General features: G+C 45.1%; 1 protein-coding gene across 3 annotated transcripts in view; it reads right to left on the bottom strand.

Annotated features, from left to right (window-relative positions):
* Positions 1-11,852, bottom strand: part of LOC137432966 (uncharacterized) — a 28,378-nt gene extending 16,526 nt beyond the window's left edge. Inside the window, exons 1-2 of one of the 3 annotated variants that reach the window (XM_078783779.1) lie at positions 11,594-11,852; positions 4,398-4,486 (exon numbers count right to left, since the gene is read on the bottom strand). Coding sequence is in view for 1 of the 3 variants with exons in the window: in XM_078783777.1 (XP_078639903.1) it covers positions 11,599-11,619 (21 nt within the window). In the remaining 2 variants the exon portion in view is untranslated. The remainder of the gene's footprint in view (positions 1-4,397; positions 4,487-11,593) is intronic. The other 2 variants (XM_078783777.1, XM_078783778.1) reach the window with 2 other exon arrangements.
* Between the last annotated feature and the right edge of the window lie 268 nt (positions 11,853-12,120).

Raw genomic sequence — 12,120 nt, forward strand, 5'->3', positions numbered from 1 at the left:
CTCTGAGTCTGTATATCTGCTCTGAGTCTGTATATTTGCTCTGAGTCTGTATATCTGCTCTGAGTCTGTATATCTGCTCTGAGTCTGTATATCTGCTCTGAGTCTGTATATCTGCTCTGAGTCTGTATATCTGCTCTGAGGCTGTATACCTGCTCTGAGGCTGTATACCTGCTCTGAGGCTGTATACCTGCTCTGAGTCTGTATACCTGCTCTGAGTGTGTTTATCTGCTCTGAGTCTGTATATCTGCTCTGAGGATATATACCTGCACTGAGTCTGTATATCTGCTCTGAGTCTGTATATCTGCTCTGAGTCTATATCTGCTCTGAGTCTGTATATCTGCTCTGAGTCTGTATATCTGCTCTGAGTCTGTATATCTGCTCTGAGTCTGTATATCTTATCTGAGTCTGTATATCTTATCTGAGTCTGTATATCTGCTCTGAGTCTGTATATCTGCTCTGAGTCTGTATATCTGCTCTGAGTCTGTATATCTGCTCTGAGTCTGTATATCTGCTCTGAGTCTGTATACCTGCTCTGAGTCTGTATACCTGCTCTGAGGATATATAACTGCACTGAGTCTGTATATCTGCTCTGAGTCTGTATATCTGCTCTGAATCTGTATCTCTGCTGAGTCTGTATACCTGCTCTGAGTCTATATATCTGCTCTGAGTCTGTATATATGCTCTGAGTCTGTATACCTGCTCTGAGTCTGTATACCTGCTCTGAGTCTGTATACATGCTCTGAGGCTGTATACCTGCTCTGAGTCTGTATACCTGCTCTGAGTCTGTATACCTGCTCTGAGTCTGTATACCTGCTCTGAGTCTGTATATCTGCTCTGAGGCTGTATACCTGCTCTGAGTCTGTATATCTGCTCTGAGTCTGTATACCTGCTCTGAGGCTGTATACCTGCTCTGAGTCTGTATATCTGCTCTGAGTCTGTATACCTGCTCTGAGTCTGTGTATCTGCTCTGAGTCTGTATATCTGCTCTGAGTCTGTATACCTGCTCTGAGTCTGTGTATCTGCTCTGAGTCTGTGTATCTGCTCTGAGTCTGTGTATCTGCTCTGAGTCTGTGTATCTGCTCTGAGTCTGTATATATGCTCTGAGTCTGTATATAGGCTCTGAGGCTGTATACCTGCTCTGAGTCTGTATACCTGCTCTGAGTCTGTATATCTGCTCTGAGGCTGTATACCTGCTCTGAGGCTGTATACCTGCTCTGAGGCTGTATACCTGCTCTGAGTCTGTATATCTGCTCTGAGTCTGTATACCTGCTCTGAGTCTGTGTATCTGCTCTGAGTCTGTGTATCTGCTCTGAGTCTGTGTATCTGCTCTGAGTCTGTGTATCTGCTCTGAGTCTGTGTATCTGCTCTGAGTCTGTGTATCTGCTCTGAGTCTGTATATCTGCTCTGAGTCTGTATACCTGCCAGCGATGTCTGTTTTCATCCAAGAAACAAAAGTCACGATATACAATTGAAATGTATGCAAATCAACTAATATAAAGGGTTGAGTATTGCACAGGAATCATGAAATCCTCACTTTATGAGTACTGCACTTAATTTTGAGAATTGAGATTTCTCAAGCATGTACGCACACATGTGTGATATATCACATGTGATACAAGAACATTAGGAGGCATTGGTGTACTTTTACATGAATGACAAGGACATTAAAAGACAATAAAACAACCAACACAGACATTTTCAAGCTGGGATGCGACCCCATAAGGTGTGTGTTCAGATGGGAATGCCAAATCGGGTTAATAATACATTGGACTAATGAAATTGTGCAACTCATGTAATCTGAATATCCTTCAAAAATATAAGATAAATGGAATATCACATTTCTTTAACCACAAGAAGTCAAAAGCCACAAGTATATTTGAAAAATGCATGTGGTTCCAAAGTAAGGATATGTAGTGAGATATAGGAGTTCAGCTTGCTTTGAATGATGTAAATAAATAAATAAATGTATCCTTATACAGATTATTTCGTTTCTGATGTTCTGTCAGAAGGAAGGGTTCGTGTTGCCCGTGCTAACGATTACACTGGGTGGTTTGCCATTGCCTTCACAGGTGTAGTCTAAGGTATGAATTGTTTTATCTGTTCATGGTGCCTGCAACAGCTCGCCGAGTCTTCACGAAGGTCTCCGTTGGATCGTTAACATACACCAACTAATGCTGGCAGAAGGGACACCCAGTTTAATTGTTGAAATGTCAATACAACCAACTAGACAGAGCATCAACTTTAACATGCACCTGAATGGTGTACACTTTGGGATGTAATATCCTGCCTGAAAACCACCGATCCTTCGGCCTTTAAATTGAACCTCAGTTAGATAGCTCCGAAGGTAAGTTGGCTACTAATGCACACCATTGTCTGAGATTTATCAACGAATAGTACTTACCCTCCCTTCCCCCCCCAAAAAAGATATCTTCGGTCGATATACAGGTTGTTCCAAAAAGACCTGGATAACTTTACATGTTAATATATTTAGTACCACAACTGATACAACAATACCCTTTATTTTATATGATACAGAAACTCATAAAGTTTTCTTTATTTTCCGGTCTGGTGGTTTAATGTAAAGGAAAATAGCGGCTCCACAGGAGCAAGCTCAGTGTGTCGAATGGTTCATCGAGACGAAATCCGACACGCAAGGAGAGCGTAATTTCCATACAAGGTATGGAAGGAATTTGCAATCACAGACTAGGATCAGAGAGTGGTACAAGGGGTTTAAGGAGAATGGAAGTTGTCAGAAACAGAAAAGTACAGGTCGACCAGGCACAAATGCAGCAGATGTTGAACGAGTGTGTGAATCATTTCAACAAAGTCCCAGAAAATCAATCCGACGTGCGTCCAGAGAACTGGGACTACCAACCGCCACTGTACACAGGATTTTGCATAAAAGACTGAAGCTTTAAGCTTATAAGGTGCAGATTCTGCAGGAACTGAAACGAAATGATGGACCCAAATGCAGGGCGTTTGCCTTGGAAATGCTCAGTCGCATAGAGGATGACGAAGATTACCTGAAAAAGGTCACAGACGAAGCTTGCTTTCATGTATCGGGGAAGGTCAACCGGCGCAAAGTGAGGATCTGGGACTCTGAAAATCCCGACTTGGTCATTGAACACATATGCAACCATTCAAAGTTCAATGTGTGGTGTGACCTTCTGCATGACCGTTTGGTGGGTCCGTTTTTCTTTGTGGATGATACATAGATACAGTGACCTCAGCACTACATGAAAATATTGGAAGGATTCGCCATCCCACAGATTCAAGACCTGCAACCCGATATCATTTTTCAACAGGATGGCACTCCCCCTCATTGGGCTTTAGTCGTCGAGCTGTCCTGAATGAAAAATTTCCAGGTCGCTGGATTGGCCGAGACAGACCAACCGCCTTGCCCGCACAATCACCAGACATAACCACACTTGATTTTTTTTTCTGTGGGGATATGTCAAAGATGTCTACAACACCAAGGCGGCAAACCTGCTGCATCTTCATTCTCAGATCACAGCTACATGCGCGCACTGTTGGACGCAAACATGCTGAGCCGAACATGGCAAGAACTCGTGTACCGTCTTGATGTCTTGCGAACAACAAATGTAGCTCACGTTGAAGTGTATTGATGGTGTGCACAAAACTTTATGGGTTTTTGTATCATATAAACCAAAGGGTATTGTTGTATCATTTGTGGTTCGAAATATATTAACAACCAAAGTTGTCTGGATCTTTTTTGGAACACCCTCTATATATGCATCGTGGTATGAAAGTCTAGGTATGCACCCGGATAGTATACATTCCGTTCCTTTTAAAATGCCAGGGAACGTTAAGTAAGTTTGGGCAAGTTGATTGGATGGCCCCGAGGTTGTGAGAGAGAGCCAGCCACGTGCCTGAGCAAGGCCACGTCACTCAACCTTCCAGACGGGATCGTTCAGGTTCATCAACAACAGAAATATTCTGTGTATATCAATCGGAGAAAAAGAAATAAATGAACAGAGAGAATTTCCTAAAATTACTTCCCTGCGAATTATTTGTTTGAAATGTGGATGTGCAAGTAGAACCAGAGAGCTGGATAGTCTCTTCCTAAGAGACTCGGGTTTTATACTTTACTCGGGGTACAGTGATACATGTTTTGGCTTAGCTTTCTGCACAAAATACATAAATTTTCTATGTTGTCTTTACCAAGATATCTCCACATTACCTCCTCGATCCTGGTTATCCTGCATGTCTACACCAGACAGCTCTTTGGACGACGGTAAAACAGGGAATTCCAAATAAATAAAAAATGTTCGGTATGTTGAACAAAAAAGTAGAAGGAGCAGGTATGTATACAGGTATTGGTAATGGGGGAGACGGAGGAGCATCCTGCTGCTGCTGATGTAAAATCTACTACATACGTAAGAGCCGTTGGTCTGTGTGTCTGTGTCGCCATTTTTCTCAGATGGCTGAACGGATCTTCGTCAAACTTTCAGAGGTTCATCAGTGACTGCTTGGGAGTGTTTTAGGCAAAAAAAAAAAAGTTCCTTTTTTTGGATTAAAAAAAAATTAAATAAAATCGCTCTATAGTGCCTAAGCCTTTTTGATTAATGAGTTATATACAAGTACACATTCGCATAAATAAATACAAAACAATCACCAAACATTTGAACACAAATAATAAAACAATTTCGGAAGCGGGCAAAGTTGGGTGTAAGGCTTCTTCTTCTTCTTCCTGAACGTCATCATACTTAACTCAGAAACGTGATCAACGGCACATTCATCAGCATATATTCAACGAAAAGGTATAATGATGATTTGGCATTTGTGATGGATTCTGATTTGGATGCAATTGCTTTTCCATTATATTTGCCCCTCATTTCAAATATGTTAATGTTTATTTTTCACTTGAGCAACGCTGGGTACTCCAGCTATAAACACTTTTAGTTTTATACTTTACTCAGGATACAAATACAAATACAACTTTGTCTTGGGGGTAACATAGGCTATGTGGCCGTGGCCTCATTTGGGGATGTGGGGAACCGGGAGAGGGGCGTAAATTCTCTATGTAAATGTGTTTTTTTTTTTTGTTTTTTTTTTTGTTTTTTTGTATACAAGATCGAGGCTCGTGAAAGAGCGAACATTAATCACACAGAAAGACAAACAGACACACAAAACAAATAACATCGGGAGCGGTAGACAAGATGGGGAGAGAGGGGGAAGGACACAAACACAACATTTGAGAGCAGGGACCGAGAGACATGGAGACATCGAGAGAACTGTGGGAGGGAGAGGGCTTTGGGGGGGGAGGCATGGGAAGGGGGGGGGGGGTGGGGGGGGGTGGGAGAGGTATAAAACATATGGACACTGCCAAGACTTCCAGGAAAGAAGTTGGAATTTCAAACAAGGTGGATCTGGGGTGAATTAGTGGGGGTAGAAAAGATCAAGGTTTTGGATGGGGGAAGATAAGAGATGGTGGTGAACAGCTGTTTTGAAGACCTGGAGGGAGGAGTGTGATTGAAGTGAGTGTGGGAGTTTGTTCCAGAGGCGGGAGAAAAGAGGAATGAAAGAGTGAAGGTGAGCAGAGAGCCGAGATTTCGGCAGTTTAACCATCAGAGGGTGGCTGGCAGATCTTGTGCGACCTGTAGGAATATTTGGGGGACAGAGCACAGAGAGAGCTGGGGGAGCAAGGCCGGAGAGGAGTCGGTAGAAGACAGAAAGACCACCTAACTGCCTGCGGTGAGTGAGTGAAAGGCCCTCAGAGATAGCTTCATCGCGGGAGATTCCAATGATTCTGAAAGCTTTGGATTCAACAGCGTGAAGCCGAGCCAGGTGTGAGGCAGGAGCACCAGCCCATAGGGGAGAACAGTATTCCATTGAGCTGCGGATGAAAGCCTTGTATGTGGTGAGGAGCGCAGGTGTGCCTAGGAAGGACTTCGCACGACGGAGGATGCCCAGTCGGCGACTGGCTTTGGAGGCCAGCTTGGAAATGTGGTTTTCCCAAGAAAGATCATGGCAGATGGTGAGACCCAAAAGCTTGAGCGACAGAACTTCTTGGAGAGGATTGTTGAGAAAGTAGATGGGAGGGTTGTCCAGTCGATCTTTTCGGAGAGACATAGTAAGAGAGTGAGATTTGTCAGGATTGAAAGACATGTTCCACATGTTTGACCAGTCTGTGATTTTGTCCAGGTCTTCAGAGAGTGAGGAGGCTGCAGACTGCCGATCTGAGGGAAGAGGAATTGGAGCGGCAGAGAGTGGAGTCATCAGCAAAGAGATACAGAGGATTTTCCAGAGAGTCGGAGAGATCATTGATAAAGACCAGAAAAAGCACAGGGCCCAGCACACTGCCTTGGGGAACTCCAGCCTGAACGGGAAGGGGAGATGAGAGAAATCCATTCAGGGCCACACGTTGACTACGACCAGAGAGGAAGTCCGCAAGCCATGCATGGAGATTTCCATGGATACCATAGGAGGAGAGTTTGGTGAGCAGAGCTGGGTGCCAGACCGTATCGAAGGCACGTGATATGTCAAGGGAGACAGCTCTGATTTCCTGTTTGGCATTGAGGACCTCCATCCATTGTTGAGACAGCAGAAGCAGCATGTCCAGAGTAGAGTGACCTGGTCTGAAACCAAATTGATGATCAGAGATCAAGCCATTGGAGAAGAGGAAAGATTTCATATCCGAAGCAATGATGGATTCCATGACTTTGCTGATAATTGGGAGCAGGCTGATTGGTCTGTAGTTGCAAGGATCTGTTTTTGCACCTTTTTTGTGTAAAGCGGTAATGTTTGCTGATTTCCAGGATGCTGGCAGATGACCTTGAGCAAAAGATAGGGTGAAAAGAACAGAGAGAGGGTGAGATAGAGCGGCAGAGCAGGATTTTAGGACCCGTGGGCTGATGCCATCTGGTCCAGTTGTAGAATCAGAGTCGAGGTTTGACAAAAACTCCTCCACCTTGTCAGGAGAGAAGGTCACAGAGTCCAGGAGCAGTTTGGTTCGACTGGGAAAGGTGGGAACAGAGAGAGATGGGTTTGGGACTAAGGATTTTGAGGCAAACACAGAGTTGAGGCATTCGGCTTTGTCACGTGCGATGTCAACTGTGTGGCCATTTGAGGTAAGGGAGGGGATGGAGGGGGAACAAACACCAGAAACGGATTTGACCAGACGCCACCAGGATTTGGAGGAAGGAGACAGGTTTGAGAGTTCATTCTTGAGTGAGGAGAGATAGTGCTTCCTGGCACTCCTGAGGGTAGACACACACTTGTTCCGAGCTTGGTGGAAGGAACTGAGATTTCCTTCAGTTGGATTAGCCTTCCAAGAGGCAAAGGCAAGTTGTTTCAGGGCAACTGCCTCACCACAAGATTCAGTGTACCATGGACGGGAGGAAGGGTAAGACAACTGAAGGCGAGATGGGATAAATCTGTGCATGAGAGAGATCAGTTTGCTTTGGAAGAATTCCCAGGAAGAATTGATGTCAGAGGCAGTGGAGATGGGAGACCAATCCAGACGATTGATGGCTGCTTGAAGACCGTCCCAGTCAGCCTGAGTGAAATGCCAGACTCGTCGACGCTGAGGAGGCTCTCTGAGAATGGCCAGAGAGATGTCCACTTTGACAAGCACATGATCAGAAGAACCGATTGGAGCAGAAGAAGAGCAGCAGACATTAGCAGGGAAGTTAGTCATAATCAAGTCTAGAAGATAAGATACTCCATTGGCTGAGATCCGGGTCGGGAAATTGACAGATTGTGTCAATCCCAGTGAGTCACAGAAGTCCTTTGCTGAGGTGCCATGACTGGTGAGAGAGGAACCCACACCCAACCAGGTGGCATGATGACAATTGAAGTCACCACATATGAGGAAGAGAGAGTTGGGATGAGTGGATAGAAGTTGGTCCATGTTGTCAGACAGTGAAATGTAGATGGAGTCATCACTGTTTGGGGGATGGTACAGAACACATATGAACAAAAGGTGGGAGCGGAGAGGAAGCCGTAGCCAGAGGTACTCCTGGGGGTGAGGAGGAGAGAGGGCAGTGCAAGGAGAGTGAGGAAGAGAGTTTTTGATAAAGATAGCCACCCCACCACCAGGCCGAGGCTCAGGTCTATCATACCGGAGGAGGGAGTAACCAGGCAGAGATATTAAGGAATCAGAGACATCTTGAAGGAGGAAAGTCTCTGTTAAGCAGATCAAGTCTGGATTGTCAGAAGCAACCTGTATGGAGAGATCAGTCAGGTTTGAGCGAAGGCCCCGGATGTTTGAGGTCCATACCGTTAATGAAGAGAGAGGGGGAGCATCGGGTACAGGGGAGGGGAGAAGTAGGGTAAGATGAAGGATGAGAGGGGGAGGTAGGGAGAGCAGTTGTTAGTGTGTCAGCGATTGCAGAAGAGTTCCAAGAAAGGGAAGGATGAGGAGAATGAAAGGTTTGAAGGTGAAGGGATGAGGCACAGTGAGGGGTTGTTTGAGGGGGGGCAGAGGAAAGTAGAAGGTTGGGGGGGGGGGTGGAGGTATGAGATAGAAGGGAGACGAAGTGGGGAGGAGGCAGCTTTGAGGAGGAGGGGGGAGGAGGGAGAATTGGAGAGGAATGGTATGGGGGGAGATTTGAATGGGAGTGGTTGGGGGGGAGTTTTGAAGGGGAGGAGTGAGGGGGGAGTTTAGGAGGGGAAAGGCAAGGGGGGAGTTCAGGAGTGGAAGGGCAAGGGGGGAGTTCAGGAGTGGAGGGGCAGGGGGGGGAGTTTAAGAGTGGCGGGGCAAGGGGGGAGTTTAGGAGTGTAGGTGCAAGGGGAGGGATTTGGATGGGAGGGGCAAGAGGGGAGTTTAGAAAGTGGATGATTAATGAAAGACGAACATTGAAAACAAAATGGGTTTGTTGTGATTTTCAAGTTAGCAATCCGGTTCAGAATGATGGGGGACGGATGGAATGAATGTGAATTTAGACCATGTAGTGAGGGAGACGTATAAGATATTGAATTTCTTTTTTTTGAGGTGGAATGAGTTGGAGAGGAAATTGAGAAAAGCCTTTTAAATAGGAAGAAAAACAGCGTGTTGTAAAATACCACTGAGTAAAACACTGAAGGGGAAAGGTCGGCTTAGAGGGTACACATGTACCATGTAGCGCCACCTGGTGATGGTGGCAGAGGGTATTACAATTTGTTTTTTTACCTGTACAAAAAAGGTAACACTGAGGTAACACAGGTACACAGGTAAGTTTTGAGGTACACAGGTAAGGTAACACTGAGGTTATGAAGCACTCTTTGCATGGGAAAATTTTTCCTCCTTCCCTTCCCTTCCCTCCTCCCCCAAAATGGAGGGGCCTGTCAAAGCCACCCTCTCTCCCCCAAAATATGTATATGTAGTATATCTTTCCCCACCCTCTCCCCTCATCTCTGCCTCCCTTCGCTCTCCCCTCCCCTCCCCCCACTCCCTTCCTCAGCCCTCCCTTTTCTGCTTCCTCCTCCCCCCCCCCCCCCCCGCAACGCCGTGTACTCCTGATAGTTAAACAATAAAATGAAAATTATTATGAGGCTATAAGCAAGCATGTAATAATGTACAAAGAAAGAATAGAGACACATGTCAGAAGGAATAAGAAGTTCACAGCAGCAACAATTAGAGAGTTCATAGAACACCTTACCCGAGACAGTGTGGCGAAACAACGACATGGGTGGAGTCTGCGAGTGGGAAATTCCATTGGTCGAGATGATGTAAAATGCAGTAATATTTTGTCCAAGTACTACTAAACAGAAGGTTTTTTAAAGTGCCAATAAAACGATTTGTGTTCTTCAGTGTTCAAGTACTGTATATCATTAAATTGAAATTAAATAATGATTTTAAAGGTTGTGGAATTTTATATATTTTTTTCGAGGATGTCCGCCGTTGATGCAGCGTCTTTTACGCCACCTTATTTAACACATTACATTAGTTATTCTTGCCTGTTGTCTGTTGTTCCGTACAATCTCGAAAAACGAAGTTTCCTGTTTGGAATGATTTTCAATTTTGTTTGACTGACAGACAGGCTAAAAAAAAATAATCTTACTCTTCATTGCGCATTTACGACGAGGACAAGACTCCATACAATTTGCCAAATTCAGAGCCAAAGTACTGCAGGTTCGTTTTCCGATTCATATTTAAATATATAACATTCAATTGAAATCAAGTTGTTTCTGATCATAAACCGACGACGTTTGTAGACAGACAGATAAAGTGAACCTATTGCTTAAGCCCCGCATTTCACTTTGCGCACTTGGGGTAATAAAGCACCCAAGATGGTGGAGAAAGCACAGACAGTCTTGGTGAAGTGCAAGTTGCTCTGGGAGACACAAGGGACCAAAACTGGGAGATGGGGAGGGGATGAGGTCGGCTTAGAGGGTACACGCGGTAAAATAATACCGAGCCAAGTGCATGGCGAGTTATCTGTCTTTGTTCAGGCTGTAGTGTCTGCGTCGGCGGACAATTCGAACAGCAAATTTAAAAAAAGAAAACCTGATGGTCGACCACCCAGGTGGCCTTCGACCGCAAACGGAATCAGATTACCTGTCGGACAGCTGGCAAGGTGTCTAACCTGTAGATTCGGTCCGGCATGTCCTTGGATACCTGGGAAAGAAAGGTACCCTGACCGCTGTGGGAAATGAGGCGCATGCAAAGTTGACGTTTCAGCCCATAGCCCTTCGTCGAGCAAAATATGTGGTTATTCTTTCGTTTGTGGACAATTAGGATTCCCTCTCTTGTTTTTAATCAACCGTTGATCAACACTCTCTCTGTTGAAAACCCTTACAGATGAGTGCGGGATGTACACAACACCGGATCAGATAACAATGAAATCCACGGATCTTGCTCTTCCACAAGAGGCACAAGAAGTTGTTCTTCAGCAATTCTTCCACAAACTTGGCGTGAGTCATTATATGGTAAGAAGTGTCGAGAACTAATCGCCATTTTGAAGGTATATATAAGCATCGTGTTAACCTTAACCCTCTGGAGTCTCCTATTATTATTATTATTATTTATTATTATTATATATTATGCACAGGAGGCGGTAATTGCGCGGTAAATTTGAATGCGGTTAGAGCCGATACATTCGGCTTCTAGGCATTTCGGCGCATGCGTGAAGCCGATAAAATCGGCTTATAGACTCCAGGGGGTTAAGAAGCCAGAAAAGCTTTTGCTCGATCCTAAATTGGTTGTTGTGTATTTATGAACAACGATAGTTTATATATTTATTTTCAAGTTTCTCGCATAATGTATAACTAACTATCTAAGAATGAATTGGTCTACACCGATAACAAATGTTTGGTCTTCCCTGTAAATTTGTTCCCCCCATCTTTTCCCGCCATTTACAGTCACGTGCAACCTGTCACCTTGGGTATTCATTTGAGTTCCGGTCTTTGAAATCTATTGATGTTTCCAATTGGGATTTTGAACCGTTTTGCTTGTGAATACCCATGCACGTTATACTCGACCGGTTTCGTCCATTTTCGGTGCTTTATCAATGTCGCAACACGAAGCACGCGATGGAGAGAGACAGGGCGTGGAATTTAGAACTTGAAGTACATTTTAAAGAACGAACGTCCTGGGGGTGGAGGAGTCAGAGGAGCAGGAGAAAAGTTTGAGAGCGAATTAAGAACTCACCTGACCTTGTTTAGATTGGCGATCATCACACCTCGAATGCACACCTCTCACCCGACCGTGAACGGAGCTTTCCCGCGATCCTTTATACGGACGGCCTCGGTCTGCTCATCGGAGGGGAGGAGCCACCAGGCGTGGGCGGAGCTAACGAACTGGTTGGTTTCGAGATTGGCGAGATGAACTTCAACTCGTTCGCGAGAAGTGCCAGGATTGTGGTGGGTAGGGGAGGCTGGAGACCTTTAATTGGTGTCTCGTGATGCGTCTACCTTGGTGGTGACCCCTAAACCTCCAGCACTTTTTCCTGCGCACGCGTCTCGAAGTCTCAATGTCACTCTCTCCCTCCGCAAGATAGAGATGCAATTCCCTTCATTAAACGGTTGATGGAATTCTATTCTTCGTTTTGTGCCATCACTCGACTCTCGTCTTGAACATTCGGAACTCAGCGCATCCGTCGGCCTGAGAATGTAGCAACGTTTGCAGGTGCGAGTCGTGTCGTAACAAGAAACGAATGTTGACATGCATGCACGCGC

Source organism: Myxine glutinosa, chromosome 8, assembly GCF_964187855.1.
Source record: "Myxine glutinosa chromosome 8, kmMyxGlut1.1, whole genome shotgun sequence".
In the NCBI taxonomy this organism is placed as follows: Eukaryota; Metazoa; Chordata; class Myxini; order Myxiniformes; family Myxinidae; genus Myxine; species Myxine glutinosa.